The sequence below is a fragment of the Aedes albopictus genome, chromosome 2, assembly GCF_035046485.1.
Source record: "Aedes albopictus strain Foshan chromosome 2, AalbF5, whole genome shotgun sequence".
Taxonomy (NCBI): Eukaryota; Metazoa; Arthropoda; class Insecta; order Diptera; family Culicidae; genus Aedes; species Aedes albopictus.
In genome coordinates this window covers 27,782,674-27,807,662 of record NC_085137.1, presented here as the reverse complement: position 1 = coordinate 27,807,662, position 24,989 = coordinate 27,782,674, and the positions used below count along the sequence as shown (strand labels likewise).

The window sequence follows — 24,989 nt, the reverse complement described above, 5'->3', positions numbered from 1 at the left end:
AGGTCCGCCAGTCTCACAGTTCTCGTTGTGCAGTTCAGTCATATTGCAGTCAATGATAGATTGAGTGAGTAGCATTGTCCACATATTTAGACGTAGCGGATGGAGTCCAGTAAATTGAAGTGCATTTTGTGCAAAAAGTATCCCACGGGGGATATATACGAATGCAGTAATCGTCACGTAGGATGTTTACTCTGCGTAAACGATAAGCGTGGACGACCTTGCGTGGTACGTATTCATCTATCTCGCAGAATTGTCCAGGATTCATTGATATAAAACAGAACTGCTGAATCCTGGAACATTTCTTAAAGCTTTTTAACTGTTTATCGAAGTTGCTACAATCAGACAGATTATCACAAGTAAACAAACACTACCTATAGACAGTTTTTCCATAAAAGAACAATCAGTAGTGCCTGTTGAATTTCCGATAGTCGTAGAGTGCTGACCACACAAACAGACGAGCGATAAGAATGAGCAGGAGTGCGCTCTTCGCAACATATATGCATGGCTAATTTTGATATTTCGTCGTTCCAGTGTTGTCGACCGTTCAACCGCAGGAAGCAGAATCCAATCGAGAAGTTGGAAAAGCAAACTAAAATTCCTTGCGATTTCAAGGAGTCCGGATGCACTTGGCTGTTCGAAGCATCCCAGTTGGACAACCATTTGGAAGAGTGTAAATTTCGTCCGTATCGGTGCATTCTCGATGAGCTGGACGTAAAACCGTAAGAATGATTTCTGTTTTTCTTTCTTTTGCTTCTGGAAATGCATGGCAAACCAACTACACCGAGGATGAGATCATTTGCTTACAAATCCTATTACAATGATATTTTTATTATCGTACAAATTGATACAAAGGTTGTCAGAATTTGATGAAGTTTTTGTCATAGGTGGGGTTCATATATAAATATATAAACAAAAACTTAATTGAAAAAATCTAGGTGCCCTAATTTTCCGGAGAGCAATCATTTTCCACAGACACCAACTACTCAAAAATGAAGCATCGTATACACATTTTTTTGAGAAATCATAAGCAAAATTTCTCAGTAATTCAAAAAAATACAAAATAAAACTTGTTTCCCACATAATTTTCCACTGTTGAGGAAAATCGGTTAGAAAATCGGAAGAACTATTTTTGCAATTACGTTGTGTGGTGAAAAGTTGAACATTAGTTGGCTGAAGTATGCTGAAATGGCCTACTTTTCACCCCTAATGCAAGTGTGCCGAAAAGTACTACTTTTCGGCACTCTTAAGAGTGCTGAAAAGTAGCACTTTTCGGCACTTTTGCTCGTTCGCACTTTTTACTTACTCGGCAAGCCTCGTTGGATAAATGTACGACTCGTGCTGAAAAAATCATCATTTTGCAACTTGTTGCATAATTAACTATTTCGAAGTCCCGAAAAATAAAATAAAAATTCGAAAGGAAATTTGATAAGCTATATTCTGTAAAATTTTCAAGATGTGGTTTTTCTTTGTTCCTGAATTAAGGCCAATTTTGTGGAATTGGCCAGATGTGCTATATGAGCCGTTTTCTTTGAAAAATCATAACTTAAGAAGGAAGCATCATTGACACAATGTTTTTTTTTTTTGTGAAATCGTAAGTTAATTTTCTCAGCAATTGAAAAAAAAAATACAAAATGCAATTTGTTTTCCACAATTAAGGAAAATTGTTTGGGAAAGTCAGAAAAACTATTTTCGAAGTTCGGAAAAATTCCCACAACAAATATTTTGGCAGCTATATTCTGTAAAATTTTCAAGATGGTGGTTTTTCTTCGTTCCTGCGTTATGACCAATTTTGTGCAAATTAATAATATAGACGGTCGAAATCAACCATTATCTGGCCAAAAAATTCTTCAGGTATTTTTTGAAAAGATCCAGAGAGGAATTTCTGAACGAATCCATGGAAGCACTCCTTAAGCAATCTTTAAAGGAACTCTTGAAGAAATCCCTAGAGAAATTCCTGCAGGTATTCCTGGAGTAAACCCTGTAGGAATCCCTTGAGGAATTTCTTAAAGTATACCTGGAGGAATTCCTGAAAAACTCCTTAGAGTAAATATGGGAGGAATCCTTGGAGAAATTTCGGAAGAAATCGCTTGAAGAATACCGGGAGAAATTCCTAGACAAATTTCTGGAGGAATCCTTGAAGGAATTGTTGGGCAAATTCCTGGTGGAATTTCTAAAGGAATTCTTGGAGTAATCCCTGGAGGAATTTCTAGAAAAATCCTCAAAGCAATTTCTAGAGGATTCTCCGGAGAAAGTCCTGGAGGAACGTCTGGACAAATTTCTGGCGGAATCCCTGCAGATATTCTTGGAGAAATTTCTGAAAGTATACCGGAGGAAAAAGCTAGAGGAGTTCTTGGAGAAACTTTTGAAGGAATTTCTGAAGCAATATCTGGAGGGAACTCTAGAATCCCTGGAGGAATTTCAGGAGAAATTCCTGGGGACTTCCTGCAGAAATTCTTGGAAGAATTCCTGGAGTATTCCATAGAGGAATCTATGGAGAAATTTCTGAAAAAAAAACCTCTTGAGAAATTCCGGGAGGAATCCTTAGAGAAATTTCTGGAGAAATTCTTGGAAGAATCAAATGGTTATTGTTGGAAAAATCCCAGGAGGGATTACTGGATGAATCAATGAAGAAATCCCTTAAACAATTTTTCGAGAAGGAATGCCTTGAGGAACTTCTGGACAAATTTCTGGCGGAATTCCTGGAGAAATCCCTATAGGAATTCTTGAAGAACTTCTGAAGAACTATACCTGGAAGAATTTCTGGAGGAAACTCTGAATAAAATTCTGGAGTAATCTCTAGAAAAATTCTAGATGCATCCCTGGAGAAATTTCCGAAAAAAATTCTAGAGAAATTCCTAGAAGGATTCCCAGAGGAATTCTTGGAGGAATATTGAGGAATCATCGTAGGAATCTCTGGAAGAAACTTTAGAGGAATTCCTGAAGGAATTCCTGGTGGAGAAGTTCCTGAATATATTCCTGGAAGAAACCCTGGAAGAATTTTCGGATGAATCGCTGGAAAAAATCCAGCAGGAACTCTTGGGGTGATTCATGGTGGAATTCTTAAAGGTATCCCTGGCGGAGTCCATGAATGAAATCATGGATGAATGCCTGGAGAAATCCCTGGAGAAACTCCCGGAGAAATGCCAGGAGGTATTACCAAAAGAATTCCTGGAGGAATTCCTGAAGGATTCTTTAAAGGAGCTCGTGAAGGAATGCCTGGAGGAACCCCTGGAACCATTCCTGTAGGAATTCCTGAAGAAATCTCTAGAGAAATTCCTGGTGAAATCTCCAGAGGAACTCCTGGAGTAATTTTTGGAGGAATCCGTAGAGAAATCCCTCTAGGAATTTCTGGAGGATTTTCTTGATCCTGATTTTCCTTCAGATAGATTCCCTGGAGGAAATCCTGGACGAATCCCTGGTAGAATCTCTAGATGAATACCTTGATGTATCTCTAGAGAAATGCCTGGAGGAAATCCGCGAGAAATTCTTGAGAAATCTTCAAAGGAACTCTTGGAGGAATCCCTGCATGAATTTCATGAGGAATGCCTGAAAGGAATCCTTGGAGAAATTCCTGGAGGAATTTCCGGAAGGTTTTCTTGAATCACTGGAGAATTTTCAGATAGAATCTCTGGAGGGATTCCTGAAGGAATCTCTGGGTAAATTCCTGTAGGAATCCCAGAATGAATTCCTGGAGGAATCCGTGGTAGAATCTCTAGAGAAGTTCCTAAAGGAATTCTTGAGAAATCTCCAGAGGAACTCCTGAAATAATCCCTGCATAAATTCGATGAGGAATTCCATGAGCAATGCGTGGAGAAATCCCTGGGGGTTTTTTTTGAAGAATCACTGGAGGAATCCATGAAAGAATTCGTGGAGGAATCCCAGGTGAAATCTCAAGAGTTTTTCTAGACGAATACCTGGAGGAAGCTCTGAAAGACTTCCTGGAAAAATCCCTGAAGGAATTCACAAAGGAGTCCTGGAGCAATTCCTGAAGGATTTTCTAGAGGAATCTTTTGAAAATTCCAGGAAGAAATCCAAGGATTATTTTCTGAGTGAATTCCAGAAGGATTTTTTGAATAATCCCCGGAGAAAGTATTGAAGAAATTGCTGAAATACTTTAGTAAATCCTGAAGAAATCCTAATAAGAGTACGTAGAGGAACCCTTGGAGGAATCCCTGTAGCAGTTACTGAACGAACCTCTGGAGGAGTTTCTGAAGAAACCCCAGAGGAATTCGTAAGGTAATCTCTAAACAGTTCGTGGAGGAGTTTCTGAAAGAATACCAGGAGAAATTCCTGAAGGAGTCCAAACAGGAGTGCTTGGAGGCATTTTTAAAATAATTCTCAGGTGAATCCCTGGAAGAATTCTTGGAGTAATTTCTGACGGAACCCCATGAGGAATCCCGGAAGCAATCCCATGAGGAATCACAGGAGAGTTTTCTTAGCATATTCTTGGAAGAATTTGTGTAATAATCCCTGGATAAAAAACATGATGAAATCCATATCTGCAGTTATTTCTAGACGAATTTTTTAAGGAATAATGGAATGGACCAGTCTTGTTAGAGATCACAGTCATTCGAACCTTTTCGTCGATATTCGACCTCCTTTGACTCCGACATTCGCAACACACGCAATTAAACTACCGTACGAAACAAAAATGCCAAACGAATGCACTTCACCACGATTGCGTCTTCATGAGACGGTTCGGTTTTTGTTATTCCTGTCTTCTTCGATTATGAGAACTGTGTTGGCCATATGTGTGTCGTATTAAATGCAACATGCAAGAATAAACAAATATTAACATTCATAATCGAAATTGGTTGAAAATCTATGCGAAAAGCTAGAATTCGGCAAATGTCATCGTGTCATACGACATTGATTTGACTCTTTCTTATGTTTATTGATCTTCGTTCTACCGCTCGTGTTGTGTAAGAGGTAACGGTAGCGCATGAATGTAACAAAGCAATCTGACACACGACTGCGGCAACGAAATGAAGGAAGTGAAAAGTGTCGAATGTTTACAAGACTGGAATGGACCCCTAAAGGATTTTGTGTATAAAACTTTTAGGCAATTCCTGGATTGTTTTTAGATAATCTCTAGTAAAATTTTCTGAAAGCATTTCTTCGAATAATTCAAGATGGAATTATTGCAGCAATCTCTAGTGGAGAAATCCCTGAAGAAATCTCTGGATCTCTGGAGAAACTCCTGAACGAAACCGCGAAAACAGCACTGGAACAATCACTGGAGGAACATCGAAATTCCCAAAGAAAAGTCTGGTGGAATCCCTAGATGCATTCTTGAAGGAATTTTTGGAGGAATCCATGATGGAATCACTGCAGCAAGCTTTAGAACAATTCCTGGAGGAATTATTCAACCCATATAGTTTACGGAACAAGGAATAAATCTAAAACAGTCATTTTAACTCTTCAAAACGGCTATGCCGATTTGTACCCACCAGTGCGGTATTCAGCCTGTTACGATCTTAGTCGGCATAAATTTATTCTTTACTAGTAGATTCTAATATGATATGATGATTACAGCTGTGAAAACCATACATTTTGATTAAAAACTGTAAGAAAAAAAAAATTTCCATAAAAAAACCGCTCCCATATGTCTATTTTGGCCAGGGTGCTTCCTTTTCGGCCACTCCAGTCCCATAAGAAATACACGTGATTGGCCAAAATATAAACCAAAGTTGAAAATATGGCCGAAACTGCGACAATGGCCAGTGGCCGAAACTGCGACAACGCCAGTGGCCAGTGCCACTTTTAATACAATAATCAAGTATTAGCTTGATTTCTGCATTTTTCTTATAAAGTATAGATCGAAACCTTTCATTTGACACATTGGTAATTTTCATTGGATTATTGGTTATTTTCATAAAAATGATTTCCCTAAGACTGGCCAAAACCGGTACCCGCACCCTAGTAATATGTATAAATCAATTGGTAGGTATATGAAAACTATTGAATCTAAATAGGGAAGTGGAACTAGCTCAGCAAGGCTTCTTTTTGGGAACTTTTCTGCTATAACTCAGTCAATTTTAAACCACAATTTTAGGAACTATGCTTCTATGCCCCTAATTAACATTAACATTAACTTCACCACAATATTAGCGTTGATGATCATGATTGATCTTCTGTTTGTTCAAATTTTGTCAATTCGACAATGATTTTTCATAAGGGCCTAACTGACTTGATCGATTTCTCTTCGTCGACTCTCTCTTTCGCTAATAACTTGATCAAAACAAACAAAATCATTATTCTTTTTGGTTCTATAGCAACCTGTAGTCGTCTTCTTCGCATTTCAACCAAAAAATATTTGAAAAACTCAATACACATTCTGTGATAACACAAAGAGAGGATCGATGAAGAGAATTCGAAAATGTCAGTTAGGCCCAAATGAAAAATCAGTGTCGAATTATATCATTTGATCTATCTAATGCCAGATGCAACTGGACTGGACAACAGCACGAAGTGGAAGAACATCTGGAGAAGGACCATCGGGAACTAGGAACGCCTTTCAGCTACTTCCAAGAAGCAGTCAAGATCGCCTTCATCGCGAACAAACCCAAATCCGTTGTCAAACTGATTGATGCTTTCAGCAAAGATTTCCTCTTCTTCTATCGGGCGTGTCTTGAAAGACGCACGCTCTGTTTCATGATCATCTACTTTGGTCGACGCGTTGAAGCTCAGCAGTACTATTACGAGTTGGATATCCGATCCCCGACGAAAACCGGCGTTCCTCGCATGAAGTTCGTCCAGCAGTGTGTGGCCGACTGCGAAGACTTCGAACAAATGATGGAACAGGAAAGCAACTGCGTCGCCATTTCGTTCAATACCATCAAACACTATCTGGGCGAAGGGAATGCGCTGTCGTTTCGATTCATCGTGAAAAAAGCGGAAAAAGACGCGAATAAGGCGGTGGTGGCGGCGGCGGCTCGAGAGCGCAGTATCTCTGATCAAGGAAGCAAACCCTCGCCGGAGAATAAGGGAACGAAGGAAAGACGTAGATATACATCTGGATCATCACTTGAAGATCCACCGTTGCGAGCGGAATCGACGAATTATGAGTATCCGATTTTTTGAGAATAAAGACACATTTTTCGAGTACAAAAGTGTTCGTGTTATGTTCAATTTCTTACATTAGAGCGGCTTTCCCCTCAACTTCTTCAGATACTGTCCTAGAAACACATTTGGCCTTATCTCAAACCCTCAAGAGTAAAACCTGTACTGCCCTCTCTCGCATAATAGTTCCATCTGTAGAAAATAAGAATTGAGAAAACGACATTTGAATTTTGAAAACTCTTGCCATATAAAACTTTGAAAAACCTGAAACATATTTCAATCGTCTCAAAACTTCCACAGATCGACTTATTCCTCAATACATAGCATCAATATTGAAAATTCAGCACTATTGATAATGGTGAAAAGTCAAATGGGACAGGGCAGTCCTAACAGTCCAACGTTCGCGCACTGATTCAATGCACTCTCAGCTCCAGTGCATAAAAAGAGAATTGTACTATGCCAATAACAGTGTTGGGAATACTCACTTGCAAGAGTGATACTCACTTGCTTCTAGCTCAGTCCTGAAGCATGCTATCCAAAAATGATGTTTGAAGGGCTTTTAGATTGTAGTTTAATACAAAAGTTTGCCGAATAAAGTTAAGGCCGCATACGCATACCAAAGTTGTGAGAGAGCTGTGAGTACGAGGTGAGTAAAATTCGTGTAGGTAATTTATACTCACCTTGTGCTCACAGCTCTCTCACGGTTTTGGTATGCGTCTGCAACCTTTTCTTTATTCGGCAAACTTTTAGATTAAATTACAATCTAAAAGCCCTTCAAACATCATTTTTGGATAGCATGCTTCTGGACTGAGATAGAAGCAAGTGAGTATAACTTTTCGCAAGTGAGTATTCCCAACACTGGCCAATAAACGCGACAGAGATCATGGAGCTGTGATATCTCGTTGAATAATCATAACAGCAACAGACGGATCGCTTCTAGAGTGTGTGATAAATGGGCACGTAACTTATTATTGATAACTATGACTTAAATTCCATTGGTAAAAGGAATCCGATGCAACACCGTGAACCTTTCACACGGTGTATGATCGAAGAATCGCGGGTTATGCTTCTTCTCCTATTTTTGTTGGATAGTTGTTTGTGTGTGATAGAAGTTATACGATTAACAATGTGGAGAAACTCGATACTAAATTGTGCACTTGCTAACTGTACGCTTTCGGTACTATGTATTTAGAAGGATAAAGAAATTGTACGCGTGCAACGAATGCTATGGGATTACATAAAGTGATAAATGCAATCACTTCCGAACCTAGAGTTCATAAAATATCAACTGACCAATATAAGAGCACGTATTCGTCCTAAATGAACTCCAAACATAGTGGGTCTGGGGTCGAGTGCTGTAATACGTATATTAATGTACTGCTTTGCATAGAGTATATTTTTTCGGACTTCGAAATTTGATTAAGTATCTCTCATTTGGGCTTGACAGATGGTTTTACGAGTGTTAGTAGAATAAATACTATAAAGCCAAATTTGTTTTATATCTTTCGCTAGATTTTATCAGTCTACATTTCAGCACTGTGCTAGAGCTTATCGCAGCACACGCTCATTTGAATCCATCTAGAATAGGAGCATCCGATCTATCATTGAGTTTGAACTAATGAAATGATGATACTTTTAGTATTCTTACATTGTAATATGTAGATAATAGATTGAACAAGTGTTCTTTTGGGTACTGTTTCGCTCTACCTTTTTATTTTGTACGAGCAAAACCGGATTATTTTAGATGTTACTACTTAAAACTAGTTTTGTTGGACTTAAGTGATAATTCAATGTAATATGTTTGCCTTAATTATTATCTGTTCTTCATAATCAATCGTAATCGTACGGGAGCAGGAAAAACATGAAACAGAAAACTCAACTGTATTTCATTGGTTTGCTGTTGGTAATACCTTCACAAGGTATTTCAATTCGAACGCGAGAATTCTTTTCTTGGGTATGGTATTGGTATGAATGTAAGGATGAATGTTTTAAAATGGTTAAAAATACGTACTTAGGTGTATCGGATATTAACGATAATAATAATAATAATAGAATAATGCTCATACTTTTGATCATGCCTTGTCGCCAGGCCATCAGAGGGATGGCCTATATTTATTGTCCCAGACAGAACATCTTCCAGTTTACGAGACAATTTCGCCGGTTGATATGCTCGCCTCGTTGCCACTCGGTTCCGGTGTAGCCGCGCGAAATCAGACAAGTCTACAATGAACAAACGCATGAAGCAATTGTATAAAATTAATTTGTAAACTTGATGTTACAACGCATCTCACCTGTTTTAGTAGTGATATAAGGATAAACAGTGACATCAGTAGGGCATACACAGCGCCAGTGAAGCAAAGAGCAATACTGGAAGATAGGAGAAGAGTAATGCATAAGTTAGATTGAGCATATCTTAGAAGAACATGGTGTGATATGTTTTGTTGAAATTCCGGTTAATCTGATCTAATAGCACATTTCACGCTAAATATTTGGTAACATACAGAATCTAAAACGTTATACCTGCTTTGACTAGGGGAATTTACGTATTTTCGGCAGTTTTGTTCTCTTCGCCATAAGGGGTTTTTTGAAACCTGTAGAACCCAGAGTTGGCCTCAAATGCTTCCCAACAAAACTGAATTATATGGCCAAGTTTCAGGCAATTTGATCGACAAAACCCTTCATGATGAAGAGAACAAACCTGCTGAAAATACCCTAAGTCACCCGAATTTCGAGTTAAGCCCAGGTGAAGAAAACTTCTATTACCTATCTAATGACGCAGTGGACCTTAGTTTTCTCCTATAAATAGTAAAAAAATGAGTACCTACCATGAAAATTATTCAAACAAATCTTCACCACGCGAAGGGTGCTTCAGCTGTGCTCAGATGAGGGATTAATTCAAGAGTCCTGGATAAATAATGGAAGGGTAATGTGTTGCTCTTCGCAGAAGTGTAGAATCTTGTACGACGAAAATCGATCTAATCCAAGAATTATCAATTATCAATAGGAAGCAATCAGTGAAGTACTAGATTGAAAGTAGTGAGCTGGATTTTTGTATGGTGAGATGATCAATTCTCCGTTTCTGCAAAGAAATGCTGCAAACAGCGTGGGTTATATGATTTCTTGTCTAATTTGATGCTGTTTGAGCAAAACTTTGGGTAACTGTGTTGTTGAAGTTGCAAGAAATAAATAATACAACAACACAGTTACCCAAACTTTTGCTCAAACAGCATCAAATTAGGCAAGAAATCAAATAACCCAAGCTGTTTGCACCATTTCATTGCAGAAACGGAGAATTGATCATCTCACCATACAAAAATCCAGCTCACTACTTTCAATCTAGTACTTCACTGATTGCTTCCTATTACTGAATTTATTACAAGAGACATTGTTGCGATTAAAATGAAGGTCCCAACAATCCAGGAAAAACTGAGGTATGCATTGCTTCTATATATTTTCCAGAAGACTTTGATGATGTGCCAAAGATGGGGTCGTAAGTTTTGTTAATTATGTATTGCAAACAAAATAAACGCCCAATTTGTAATAGGGTGCGATGCAAATGCCCATCATACCATATGGAGCAGTACAGATATTAGTAAAAGAGGTGAGGATCTCTTGAATTACATTTCCTCTAATAACATATTCATATGCAATAAAGGGGATTCTCCAACTTTTATTATTGCTTTTCGACAGGAAGTTTCAGATGTTACACATTGCAGCTATCTGCTATCAGATAGGATCGCGAACTGGCATGTTTCTGATGAGGAATCATCATATCAGGTTCGATTATAAAGCCAAATCAAATTTAAATGAAAGCTATAGAAACCCAAAGATAAGGGGCTGTCCATTAATTACGTAAGGGAATTTTAGCGATTTTTCGATACCCCCTCCCCCCCTTGTAAGATATTTTGTATGAGAACCCAAAATTTTTTGTATGGCGCGTAAGATTTTTTAAACCCCCCCTACCACCATAAACCCTTACGTAATTAATGGACAGTCCCTAACTAACTGGGACATCTAACGCTTTTATTTTGATTGATTGAATTGTCTTTATTTAAGAGACTTTCAGCCCACGCTTTTATTTAATGAATGGAATTTCTAAGAGTGAGCAGATCTTGTCTGTTTCACAGTTGGAAAATGCCTCTGATGAGATTACTGATAAAACGATCTCATCATACATATTGCGACATTTGCACCCATTTAGACTCGGACGAAATTCATTATCATCACAGTCGAATTTCGCACACGACTTCACAGCGGCTGGCATACACAAGTTCCGTTGAGTTCATGACAGGGGCGTCGGATGCACAACAGGTAAACAAAATCAGTTTGATTAGTGTGAAATGTCGCTGGGAAATAATGATTCAGTGGATTCTCAAATTATCACAGTAGTCTAAACATCAATAAGAAACCCAATATCATGCTAGCTGCCTAATCCGACAGAGGTGTCCCTTGGTGGAATGATAAGCTGGCAGAACTGAGAAAGAAATCTAGAAGGTTGTTCAATAGAGCCAAATTTACATCTGATTGGGTAAAAACAAGCCCTTACAGAATACAACAGAGAATTGAGGCTAGCCAAACGGAAGGACTGGAGACGGGTATGTGAAGACATCAATAACGTTCATAAAGGCTTCATAAAGTCCTTTCGAAAGACCATTGAAATGGTCTTGGAAGTCTTAAAAAAGAAGATGGCAGTTTTACTGTTGATTACTTCCAATAATGATGAGATCTCATTTCCCAGGGTCGATTCCTTATTCGGATGAAGAACAGGACTCAGATAAGGCAAGACATGCATGGTCGCCCAATGGCTATCAAAAAGCTTGTGGAATCTTCACACCGTCCAGAGTCGAATGGGCATTAAATTCTTTTCAACCTTTCAAACTGCCGGGAAAGATGGAATTTCCCGGCTTTACTTCAACATCGGAAGGGAGGCGATTTGTCCGCTTTTAACCGAAATATTTAGAGCCAGTATTACTTTAGCTTACATACCTATAGCGTGGCGTAGTGTTCGTGTTGTTTTTATCCCAAAAGCTGGCAAACGGGACAAAACAGCTCCAAAAGCCTTCAGACCCATAAGCGTTTCTTGTGTTCCGTTAAGGACAAGGTATTTGGAGTACATTGCTCAAAACTACTAGAGCACCGTTTTTTAGAACCGTTGAACGGATTTGGATTAAAATGCATCACGCTGTTGACAACCACCGAACAATTAGCGTGATGCATTTTCATCCAAATCCGTTCAACGGTTCTAAAACACGGTGCTCTAGAAATTTTGAGCTATGTACTCCAAATACCTTGTCCTTAAAGACCATGGAGAAAATAGTGGATGACTTTGTCAAGTCTACTACCAGCTTAGTAGAAATGCCTCTAAGCAAATTTCAATTTGCTTACCAAACAGATAAATCTACCATAACAGCGCTGCAGTCGCTAGTCAGCAAAATTGAGAAATCGTTTCAAGCCAAGGAAATAGGTAGCCGTGGTTGCTTTTCTCGACATTGAATCAGCATTCGATAACGCATCATACAGCTCAATGGGTTCAGCAATGGAAGCAAGGAGCTTGGATAAATGCATTATCGAATGGATAATATCGAGAGATCTCACCGTTCTTGGAGGTGCGCAACTATCAGTAACCCAGTCAACCAGTGATCGTATAAGATGTTGCATAAGATGTTAAAATGGAGGCGATATGTGTACATTTTACATGCGCCTAAATGTGTACATTTTACATGGCCTCCAATTTATCATCTTATGCAACATCTTATACGATTACTGGTTGACTGGGGAGATCTGTGAAACGCTGTCATCAAGGAGGAGTACTATCGTCCTTATTATGGTCTTTGATAGTGGACGAACTCCTTAAAAAGCTCATAAATCAAGGCTTTGAGGTTATTGGATACGCATATGATGTAGCATTTCTGATACGTGGAAAATATGACGACACGATATCCAGCCAACTACATCTGCGTTGAATATTACCCTCAAATTGTGCCGAGAGGAGAGATTAAACGTAAACCCTTCAAAAACTGTAGGTAATTGTACCTTATACTAGAAGGTTAAAAATAAATCTTACTGAACCTTCTTTAGATGGAGTTCAAATTCAGTTCTCGGAAGAATTTAAACATCTTGGGATAACTTTGGACAAAAGACTGAATTGGAATTACCATTTAAACAATTTTTTAGCCAAGGGACTAAATGCCCTTTGGGTCTGCAGCAAAGGCTTAGGAAAAACCTGGGGTCTCAGACCTAACATGTTTCACTAGATTTATGCTGCAATAGTCCGGCCTAAGATTACTTATGCTTCACTTGTTTGGTGGCCCAAAACAAATGAGGTAACCTCTCAAAAGAAGCTAAGTAAGCTACAAAGACTTGCTTTTATATCTATGACAGGAGCAATGAGGAGCACTCCATCAGTTGTTTTGGATGCCCTTCTCAATATACTGCCATTGCATTAATTTGTTAAACTACAAGCTGCAAAAAGTGCCCTGCAGTTTATACATTACAATAAAGTCCTAGACGGGGATCTTGTTGGACATTTGAGGATCATCAAAGACTTCAAATTAAACATGGGCATAAAAACAGTAGAAGATTGGATGATAACGAAGACCAACTATGATGTTCCCTTCAAAGTGGTGAAACCGATTCTATAACATTCCCCAGAAAACCATTCCCCAGAATACCAATCCCCAGAATTCCATTCCCCAGAAAACCATTTCCCAGAATGTACCATTCCCCAGAATGTACCATTTCCCAGAAATTTATTCCCCAGAAATCCATTCCCCAGAATGTACCATTCCCCAGAAAAGCTTAATATACTCGGCTAAAAAGTTTAATTCGATACACAAACAGTACAATGTTGATCATAATAATATGTTATAGGCAAGGATTTTAACATTATAGTGTTATTACGCGCAAACATCTATTTCTTATACGGTATATACATAAAAATATTCTACAATGGTTCAAACGTTTAATTACCATTGTACACAGTTGCATGTTGATCTTTAAACCTATCTTGAAAGTTCACAAACTGGCATCATTCCAATTGCGTTGCTATAAAATGTTTTGTTTTTGACAGATTTGTGAAAATTGTGCAGCACTTGTTTCACGATAAATAAAGTTTTAAAAGTGATGTGCAAAATTTACAGAGAAACGCATTTTCTTCTGATGTTGTTCAGTGTACAAGACTAGGTACAAGATGCTAATGGACCAGTTTATGGTCGGTTTATATTAAAAAGATTTTATTGTCGAAAACTTTGAGATACTCAGAAAGACTCAACTGACCACGTTTTTCTACGCAATGCTTGGAGGAATCCATCCCAACGGCTGTTCCTAATTATTCGCTTCAAAGGCCCTTCATTCATACGGTATGAGAAGGGCTTTTATCATTGTTCCAATACTATGGAATAGAAAAAGTGAACATATAAGCAGTTTTAATTCCAACAATTAATATTTTTAATGAAGAAGGAAAAAAGTATCATTGTTTTCCTTTTGGTATTCAAAAACCCAACAATGTTCCTTCTTTTTAAACAATATTTTTCTTAGAATTAAGGCAATTAGTAAAATTTTTAAAATTATAACTGCTTACATTTTCAACATAGATTCTCCCTTCTTTTCGACATAAGCTGTTCTTTCGAATTGCACTTTTCAGGAAATTATGGGCATTATTACAACCACCGGTGTTAAATTGCTGTTTTATTTATTATATATTTTTTCAAATTTCTAAACACCTGTGCTTGTGGTGCCGATAATTACCTAAACATTGTAACTCGAAAGAACAGCCTATGTAGAAAAGAAGGGAAAATCTATGTTGAAAAAGTAAGCAGTTGTGATGCCGATAATTTCCTGAAAAGTGCAATTCGAAAGAACAGCCTATGCAGCAAAGAAGGAAAAATCTATGTTGAAAATGAAAGCAGTTATAATTCCAATAATTGTACCAATTGCCTAAATTCTAAAAAAAAGCTTGTTTAAAAAAAGGAACAGTGTTGGGTTTTTGAATGCTGCTGAAAGGAAAACAATGTCACCACAGACAAACAGACGTAACACTTCGAACATTTTTCGATTCAAATTTTAGTCTCGGAAACAGGTTTGCTTAATTCTAAAAGGACTGAATTTGGCCAACCATCAAATAGGTGGCAGTAGTGTCAAACTCGAACAAAAACGATGGGAGCGCCGTGGATTGGCAGTTGGTAACCCTCAAATAAACCGTTAAATCGATGTACGATGGCAATTATCAGAGTGTTACGTTTCCTTCTTCGTTAAAAAAAATGTTTGAGTCGTTATAAGAATTGTTGGCATTACAACTGCTTATATGTTCATCAACAATTTTCCTTTCTTTTGCATAGGCTGTTCTTTCAAGTTGCACTTTTCAGGAAATTATCGGCATTGCAACTGCTTACTTTTTTAACATAGATTCTCCCTTCTTTTTTGCATAGGCTGTTCTTTCGAATTGCATTTTTCGGGAAATTATGGACATTACAGCCTCCACCGGTGTTAAAATTGCTAAAATATTTATTTAATATTTTTTTTCAAATTTCTAATCACCTGTGCTTGTAATGCCGATAATTACCTGCATAACAGTCACATTCGACAAAAGTAGGCATTGGAGAAAACGGAGTTCAAAATTTGCAACATGCGCTAGTATGGAAACGAAACGAAATTTCAAAAATTTTACAATAATTTAAAATTTATCCTTTTGCAATAAAATTTTCTACAGCCCTTCTTGTATGCTGGACGAATATTGAAAAAACAGACCAAAATATGGTTGATGGTACGCTATGATGCCAGTGTGTATTTCCAGTGTGACTGTTATGCGGTTACATTCATTAATATTAGCCAATGAGACAAAACGACTTGGTATTTGTTTCACATTTTGTAGAACAAACTCATAAAGGTTATTTGGGTGGTTGAAAGTACTGATGATTAGGAGATGATCCCCGGTTTTAACTCAATATTGGCAAAAACTGCAAATGTTACAATTATGCAGTTATGGGCAGTGCAGAAAAGAAGGAAAAATGTATGTTGAAAAAGTAAGCAGTTGCGATGCCAATAATTATACCAATAGCCTAAATTGTAAAGGCAAATCATGCTTATTTCCAAAGTTTTTCTTGCCAAATAAGAATTTTTGCCAGGATGTTTCTTCCGGTGATTTTTTACGATACAATATTTGATTTTTAGCGATTAATATAAACCATTCAGAAATAAAACAATATTTTTATTTTCTTTCTGGGGAATGGTACATTCTGGGGAATGGTTTTCTGGGGAATGGTACATTCTGGGGAATGGAATTCTGGGGATTGGTTTTCTGGGGAATGGTTTTCTAGGGAATGTTATAGAATCGGTGAAACCATGTCACCATGTTTGGGATGCTGTTGGGCCAAGTTTACGTCCAGGTCTATTGTATTCTATACTGATGGGTCCAAGATGGGAGAAAATACTGGAGCTGGTGTTTTGGCCCTGGTATCAGTAAGGCTATACCAATGGGATGCAGTCCCACTGTATTTCAAGCGGAAGTTCAAGCCATTCTAGAGTGTGCCAACATTTGTCTGAAAAGAAATTATAAGTTTGCCAAGATCTGTACTGTATTTTTTCGGACAGTCAGGCTACTCTAAATGCGCTAAGAGCTTTCACTTGTCAAACAATACTTGTGTGGGAATGCATTATTTCTCTGAAGCATTTGGCCAATGGGAACAAGGTAACTTTCTACTGGGTTCCCGGTCATTGGAAATGAAAACGCCGACAATTTAGCCAGACAGGGTAGCTTTGAAGGCCCTGAAGCTTTCTGTGGAGTTCCAGCAAAAACGGTTCATAAAACCGAGTGCACAGCAGTGCAGAATAAGCCAGGCCCATATTGAATCTAAACAAAAGAGATCTCAGGGTAATTACTGGTCTGATGACTGGCCATACTGCCCGAGTAAATATCATCTAAGTATGATTGGGAAAATCCAATCTTCCGAGTGTCGTTTCTGTCAAACGGAAAACGAAACTGCCAAACATTTACTCTGCAATTGCGGAGTGCTATCCCATCACAGATTGGCGGTATTTGGTAAAGTGTTTCTAGAACCCTTGGAAATTTGGGGAAGTATTCCCAACAGGGTAATAAATTTTATAAAACGAGTTGTGCCTAGTTGGAATTAGGTGTTACATCAACCATTATCCATCACAGCTCAATTGTGACAGGATATTTGACTTGCATCATATAAAATGTATGGGTCATTCTGTTATTCTGTTATAATCAATCAAATAAAATTTATGGGTCATACCACAATATTCATCAACAATTGCGTCCATTGTTAAATGGCTCTACAGATGAAGAAAAAAATGGTTTAGCTATAATTTATGTTTTATGTTAAATACTTGTAGAATGAATTCAACGCCGAATTTCATTCACAATAAATCTATGAGGCCATCCATTAAGTACGTCACGGTCCTTGGGGGAGTGGGGTGGTTTTGTGCAAGTGTGACAAGAAATGTACTAAGTATAGGGAAACCTCGTACGAAGGGTGGAGGGGGGTTCGAAAATTCCCAATTTTGGCGTGACGTATTAAAATAATTAAAATAGTGGAATTGCTCAAGGAACATTAAGCTTAGAAGTCTTATTTTCATTGGGGACGTTATGCCATCAAGAAGAAGAAGAAGAAGTTCCAAAAGTTTCGAAAATAGAGATTACCCAAATATAAAAGCAACGTGAAAACAAATATCTTTTTCTCCCAACCGTTTTTTTATGCAAGATAGCTGTTTTCCCATCGATCCTCGGCTGAATCGGGAAATTATGCAAATTAGATCCACTTTGGGGGGCGAACTAAATCCAACTTGTGATTATTTCAACGCATGGAATAAATCCTTGCCAGCAATAAATAGAATGGGTTATAACAATATACCCGTATGACTCTGATTAACATTTTAAATCCATTCTATGTGAAATTATACAACCCATTCATCACCATAAAAAATCATAATTCGATACTCACTCGTACTGGAAGTAGATATCGGTGCAGTCGTCCGGCAGCATGACGGTTACCCCAAACAGGGTAAAGATCGGCGTCGGGTGGCACACGGACGTCAGCGAGAGATTAGCAAACAGCCACAAGGCCAGCAGCGCCGAAACGCACCCGAGCAGAAAGAACCGATGGTTCGACCGCCCTATGCAGCAATTCAGCCACACGCTGTGCTGGTCCTGTTTGATAACGCACGTGGCGCACACCTTGCAGTGATAGGTCCGCGGTGGGACATACTTTCGGCACGTTTGGCATGCCAGCCGCCCGTCGCTTTCGTCCGAGTCCTCGCGGTCCGATATGAGGATTGCCGTTTGCGAATCCCCCCCATTGCCTAGCGGGTCGTCCTTGTTGTACTGCGGTTGATTGATGTGATTCAACGGTGCACGAACGTTTGTTTTATAGAAGCAGAAGAACGACAGGGACATCAGGGCGACGAAAGCAATGTTCTCCTCCGGCAGCAGCTCCAGCAGGGGGACGGTTGATTCGAACAGCACCACCAGGTAGACGCCACTCCAAAATAGCCATAGGGCGAAGAATTTTGTCCTGCAAATGGGTGGAACATTAGTTGGAGTTTAACTCATAAATGTCAAGCAGCACTGGGTATAGTGACTCAATTTTTTATTAGTACAACCAAACAGGATATCAAACTAATGTATGCAAGTCAGAGCTGATTTCACTACTTTCATACATATATAAATCTAAGTATGTGAGACTGTTCTGTAACTTCACATCACAGGCGCTGTCTTGTGCCATCCACATCGTTCTACAGTATGGCCAGGCCTTATTTATGAATGAATTTGCAATGGTCTAATAATATAAGTGCATAAATATCAGAATTCATCCAGTTTTATTCAAACATGTAATGCAACAAGGCCTGAAAGTCTTTTAAATAAAGACAAATCAATCAATGTAATCAAGGCATGAGAGACAAATTTCGCAAATTTCCAAAGCATCAGCGATATCTGAAGCCACCTAAAAATGTTTTTAATCAAGGATGTCTTCAATCATCTGACAAAAGGCTGACTCTTTGCCTACACAGATAAAAGTAATGAGGATTACATGTCATGCGTCATGTAAATTTACAGCTATGGTGATTTACATCATATTATCATGTAAATTTGTGTTATATGCTATCTTATAATCATGAATCATGCTAATCTAAATTACATGTCATATAATAGAAGTTTATGTGTAGTTGGTGAAACATTAACATTAAAAATCTGAGAAATTGAAAATTGAAAAAAAAAATCATGTAACGTTCATATTTAAATATCTCCCATACCGCAAAAATCGCAACTTAAAATTTTCAGAAAATACAAAGCAATACTAGGTAGGCGAACATATTGTCAAAAATTGGGAGAGGTATATTTTAATATTGTCTATCCGGTTGGAATCAAGACCGACATTCAATCAAAAATTGCAATTTTCTTGGTCCACAAGTGTCGCAACTGTTTCGCATCTAGTGCGCTGTGTTGCTGACAACAACGGGAAGGATGCGCACTACATTTGACATGATTAAAAAACGTCGCGAGTTGGGTCGCGTCGCGACTTGATTGTGCGAAGTCCGGTTTGGTGGCGGCCCGACAATATGTTGACATTTGGGAGAGTTGGTTCTTTCGAAAAAGTTGTTCATATTCACAAGTTTTCAAGTTTTTTTTTCCTATAATTTTAAATGTCAATATTGCACCAACTTCTATACAAAGTTTATCTTTCGACATATCTGCCTCAGGAAATATTTTGAACTCACACGGTTTCTAGTAAAAATTTCAAAATAAGTTCATAACATTGATTTTTGATAATGCAATTATATTTTTAAAATAACTGGAATTTACAGGTTCAAAAACAGTTGTTTATTTTATCAAAATGAACAGCTTTGTCATGCATAGACGCCCTGTTTCTAGGACTAACGGACTAACTAAGTTAGATTGTGGCGCCACCTACAACGTTCTTGACAGACAATTGATGACAAACGTTCTTGACTATCATGACAAAAAAAAAATGTCGAAGACACGATGAGCCGGAAATGCTTCGTTTCGGAGTAATTTGTTTTTGCCGCTAGATTGCGATCTAGGCCCTGCGTGCAATAATACAAATATTAACCCTCGAGTGATTGCGCTGTTGTATTTTGTACAACACTTACGGCTCAAATAGCGTCTGTTCTGGCATCCAGCGGCTGAGTATGAAATGCTCCTCCACCGGAAGCTATACTTAAGGTGGAAGCTCCACCACGGTGGATAGGGCCAACAACCTACTGTTCTCGAAACCCAGAAACCGAAAATGAAAGATTACGACCTGATTCAACGGCAACGACTTTTAGCGTGAAACAACGGACAAGAATTGGAACTTGGTATATAGAAACCCTAGCCTAGCAGGGTAAACTGGCACAACTAGTCAATGATGCATGAGGCTTGAGATCCTAGGACTGAGCGAAGTCCGTTGGCCAGAGAACACATATTGGGGTCCGGTCGAATTCTGCTATAGAGAACGCTAGAGATCCGTGCTGCGAATATTCCGAAATGCGGAAGCGTACTGGGTGAGCTACGCACCCAGAGAAAGCAATGGGTCACAGATGACACCTGGGTGAAAAGTAGAGGGGTGAAGGAACGTGAGCGCTATTCGGCTCTCGAGAAGGAAGTGAAGCGCTCATGTAGGCGGGACTAGTAAACCAAAATTCAACCATTTCGCAACAATAATGGCAATGTCGCACCGTAGCATGAAATTGAACAGGCCTGGCTGTCGATTGCATATGAGCCGAGATGTTCAAAGCTGACCCCGTAGTATCTGTACAATTTCTGCATAATTTATTCTGCAAAATATAGGAAACCGCGACATTTTCGGTCGACTGGATGCAAGGCGTATTAGTAAAGGTGCCCAAAAAGGGTTACCTGACGCTGACTGTATGCGATAATTGGCGGGGTATCATGTTGCTATGTATCGTTCTCAAAGTCTTCTACAAAGTGATCCTCAACTGGACACAGGAGAAGATTTACGCATCTTCCGTGCCGAACGATCATGTGCGGACCATATTGTCACGCTCCGTATCATCTTGGAGCAAATCAATGAATTCCTAGAATCTCTCTACCTAGTGTTCATTGATTACGAAAAAGCTTTCGACCGTCTGAATCATGAAAACATGTGGGAGCCCTCAGGCGCAAGGGTGTCCCTGAGAAAAACATCGGCCTCATTGAAGCACAGTACAGGGCATTTTCGTGCAGAGTACTGTACAACGGTGTCTTGTCCGGTCCCATCCGGGTTGTTGCTGGAGTGAGGCGAGGATGTATCCTATAATCGCTATTGCTCCTCATAGTAACCGACGAGATCCTGGTAGGTGTGATTGACCGTGAACCAACTCGTGAATTGCTGTGGCAGCCCATTACCATGGATCACCTAAATGACATCGAACTGGCTGATGACGTTGCTCTCTTAGCACAACGGCGCTCTGATATGCAGAGTAAGCTCAATGATCTTTCCGATCGCTCCTCGCCTGCAGATATCACCATCAACGTCAACAAGACCAAATCGTTGGATGTAAACACGGTCAACCCTTCCAGCTTTACGATAGCCGGGCAATCAGTGGAGAATGTTGAAAGCTTCCAATATCTTGGTAGCCAAATGGCGGCCGTTGGCGGTACCAAGATCGACATAGGTTCACGGATCAAGGAAGCGAGGGCTACCTTCGCGAGTTTAAGAAATGTACGGAAAAACAATCAGATTAGTCGACGCACCTAAATCCGAATTTTCAACTCAAACGTGAAATCTGTGCTGCGGTACGCAAGTGAAACTTGATGTGTATCAGCGGAAAACACTCATCGGCTGCAGGTATTCATCAATAGATGCCTGCGTATATAACTCGTACATGGTGGCCTCACAATAGGATCTCCAACGTGGAGCTCCATCGTAGATGTCATCAAAAGCATCGAAGAAATTCGAGAGGGAAAAAAGAGATGGGTTTGCCACACTCTACGCAGGAGCGGGAACAAAATCTGCAAACAAGCGTTAGATTAGACATCGCAGTAGAGGCAGACCCAGAGGCTCATGGCGGCGCAGCCTCAACAACGAAATCAAGCAAGTCGACAGAAATTTGACCTGGCCATAGGTAAAGGCAAGAGCGGGCAATCGCCCAGCATGGAGATCTTTCGATTCGGCTCTCTGCACCACCATGTGTGCTGCTGGGGACTGAAAGTAAATAGTATTGCTTGCGACTCCAAAACCACATTCTAAAGAACAAAAATTAAGGTGAAGGTCCCTTGCATTCGTATTTTGTCTCATGATTTTGCAAACACAAATCTAGAGATCCACCAAACGAAGGGGGTTAAAATGTAACTGAATCTTCTTTGCGAGTGAGCAAGCATCAAGTAGCATTTTCAGTCTTGTTGGCCTGCTAATAAGATTTGTGCTCTTGATAGTTGCAATGAAAAGCAGGGCCATTGTGACGGCCATTTTTGAATTCTAACAACAACCGTGCCGGAGGACATTCTTCGCGATTTTCACCAGAAATTCCATTTTTTTTCTGAAAATATGCACTTTGTTCATACAATTTCAATAGAAATTCTACAAAGCGTGACATATTTATCCAGAATTTCCATTCTAATATGCAATGCCGAAATTCTTCAAGAATTTTCAGATTTTTTCACTATTTTTTACGGATTTTTCCCTGCGTTTTGTTATAAGTTCTTATGATTTTTGTAGAGCTCAGTGGATGTTACGAAAAGGTGCCCATTAATTATGCCATGCCTGAAATTTCATCTACAGGGGATAGACAAAATGATCGGGACAGGCAAAATTTTCACTTTTCAAAAAGTGTTCAACTAGCTGTAACTTTTCGAAAAGTGCATCAAATATTCTCAAATTTTTACTGTAAATTCATCAACTAGATGTGTATCAGTGGTCCAAAATTAGAAAAGATCGGGCCATTCTCCACGAATTTATAAAGATTCTTGAAAAAGGTAAAATTATCCGATAGCCAACTTTGAGCTGTTATATCTCCGGATTCAATGAACCGATTGAAATGAAATTTTGACCATTTATGACTTATATAAGAAGCTATGAAAAACCATTGACTTAACTTAATATTTTTAACACGGAAGAAAATTATAACGACTAGATTATTTTTCTAATAAAACACCAATTTTTTCAAAATATCAACATCGTTTCAAAATTTAAGAAGCAAATTATAGTTCATTTAATTTCCCTCTAATTGACTTATATATAAATTTATTTTGAAGAAAAGTAACAACATAGCCACCAATAAATTGAAAAAGTTATAGATGCATATTAAAAATAGACCAATTTACTTAAAAATCGTGAAAAAATTAAAATCGCTATGATTGTGTCTCTTGTTAAAAATTTCAAGTTAACTCAAATGTTTTCCAGAGTTCATTATATAAGTCATAAATGATCAAACTTTCATTTCAATCGGTTCATTGAATCCGGAGATATAACAGCTCAAAGTTGGCTATCGGATAATTTTACCTTTTTCAAGAATCTTTGTAACTTCGTGAAGAATGGCCCGATCTTTTTCAAATTTGAACCACTGATGCACAACTAGTTGATGTACTCACAGTGAAAATTTGAGAATATTTGTTGTACTTTTCGAAAAGTTACAGCCGGTTGAACATTTTTTGAGAAGTGAAAATTTTGCTTGTCCCGATCATTTTGTCTATCCCCTGTATATTTTATTTACAAATCCTGTGGAGATTTAATTGTAGTTATCTTAGAAATTAATACTGAAAGACTTATACGAAATTCATTAGTAATTCTTTTAAAGAGTCCACTTTGAACTCCTTCAGGAAAAAGAAAGATATATGTTTGATGTATTTTTACATCTTCATGTTTTGTCATACATTACACAACTCAATTTCTACTAAATATGTTAAGTGGCTACCGAGTGAACACACATTTCACTTAAAATACGTTGGAGTATTACCCTTCTTCATTTTGACCTAACATCCCAACTGGGGCGAAGCTAGTTTCTCAACTTGTTATTCTATGAGCTACTACAGTAAATAATGTAACTTATTATTCTATGAGCTACTACAGTAAATAACTAAGAGTTTAAGCTGCCATGATAATGAATATTTTTCATGTGAATCATGTGAATTGATGTGAATGGGGTGATCACTAAATATGACGTCCATCATTTTTGGGAATTTTAGACCCCCCCTCTTCCCCCCTTTTTGTATACCTAATACATGGAGTATCACACTTTCTCAGACACCTCCCCCCTCTTCAACGATGGACGTCGTATGACCCCTATGGCTGACACGAAGATACACTATGTCCAAGGAAGTCAAGCAGGGTGCCTTGGAGTCATGAAACTTATAATCCCAACACCTCTTTCCAAGTTTAATTGCTTAGATACATCAATGACATGCTGTAATTAATATGTATTAGGATATGGTTGAAAATATGCAGAACGTTTTTTTTACAAAACCTTCCATAATTTAAATAGATTCCCAATTTGATAAATTATCGACTGTCTGATCCAAAACTACCTTCTAAACAAGCATAAACTTGAGTCACTAAATAAATGTTCACTGAACTGCTATATAAAATCTGTACTTACTTTGGTAGCACTCGTCCCAGGAACCGCTTCAGATACGCCAGCAGCAGTGGAATCAGCGTAAAGATGACCAAACTGCAGTACAGATCCAGGGCAGCGAGCAGCTGCAAACTGACGAGCAGCACGACCGGCAGGACATTGTCCACGGTGACCTGCTTGGCCCCGCCCCGCCAGGGTATACGGAGACGGTCCTGGAAGGTCAGCAGCATGCCACGCTGCTTGTCCACCGGGATCGGCCGACAGGAGAAAAATCTGCGGCCACCGACGACGACGACAACGACGACCACCAACAACAACCAGTCAGTCCACGACCGCGGCCGACAGTCGACGACAGCAGCACAACAGAACAGACGACACACAGTGAAAGGGAAAAATCA

At 38.8% G+C, this 24,989-nt stretch overlaps 2 protein-coding genes across 5 annotated transcripts in view; one reads left to right on the top strand and one right to left on the bottom strand.

Annotated features, from left to right (window-relative positions):
• The first annotated feature begins 83 nt into the window (after positions 1-83).
• LOC109416793 (E3 ubiquitin-protein ligase siah-1) lies at positions 84-7,112 on the top strand. The gene is made up of 3 exons (XM_019690853.3): positions 84-225; positions 532-719; positions 6,444-7,112. The coding sequence occupies exons 1-3, from the start codon at positions 100-102 to the stop codon at positions 7,081-7,083; spliced, it is 954 nt and encodes a 317-aa protein (XP_019546398.2). The 5' UTR covers positions 84-99; the 3' UTR covers positions 7,084-7,112.
• Positions 7,113-7,996: 884 nt separating this feature from the next.
• The window catches only part of LOC109416792 (palmitoyltransferase ZDHHC23-B), a 33,418-nt gene continuing 16,425 nt past the window's right edge, over positions 7,997-24,989 (bottom strand). For all 4 annotated transcript variants that reach the window (XM_029864178.2, XM_029864179.2, XM_029864180.2 and 1 more), the window contains exons 2-5: positions 24,616-24,864; positions 18,024-18,593; positions 9,354-9,429; positions 7,997-9,282 (exon numbers count right to left, since the gene is read on the bottom strand). In XM_029864178.2, coding sequence (XP_029720038.1) covers positions 9,175-9,282; positions 9,354-9,429; positions 18,024-18,593; positions 24,616-24,864 — 1,003 coding nt within the window. In that variant the 3' untranslated portion in view covers positions 7,997-9,174. The remainder of the gene's footprint in view (positions 9,283-9,353; positions 9,430-18,023; positions 18,594-24,615; positions 24,865-24,989) is intronic.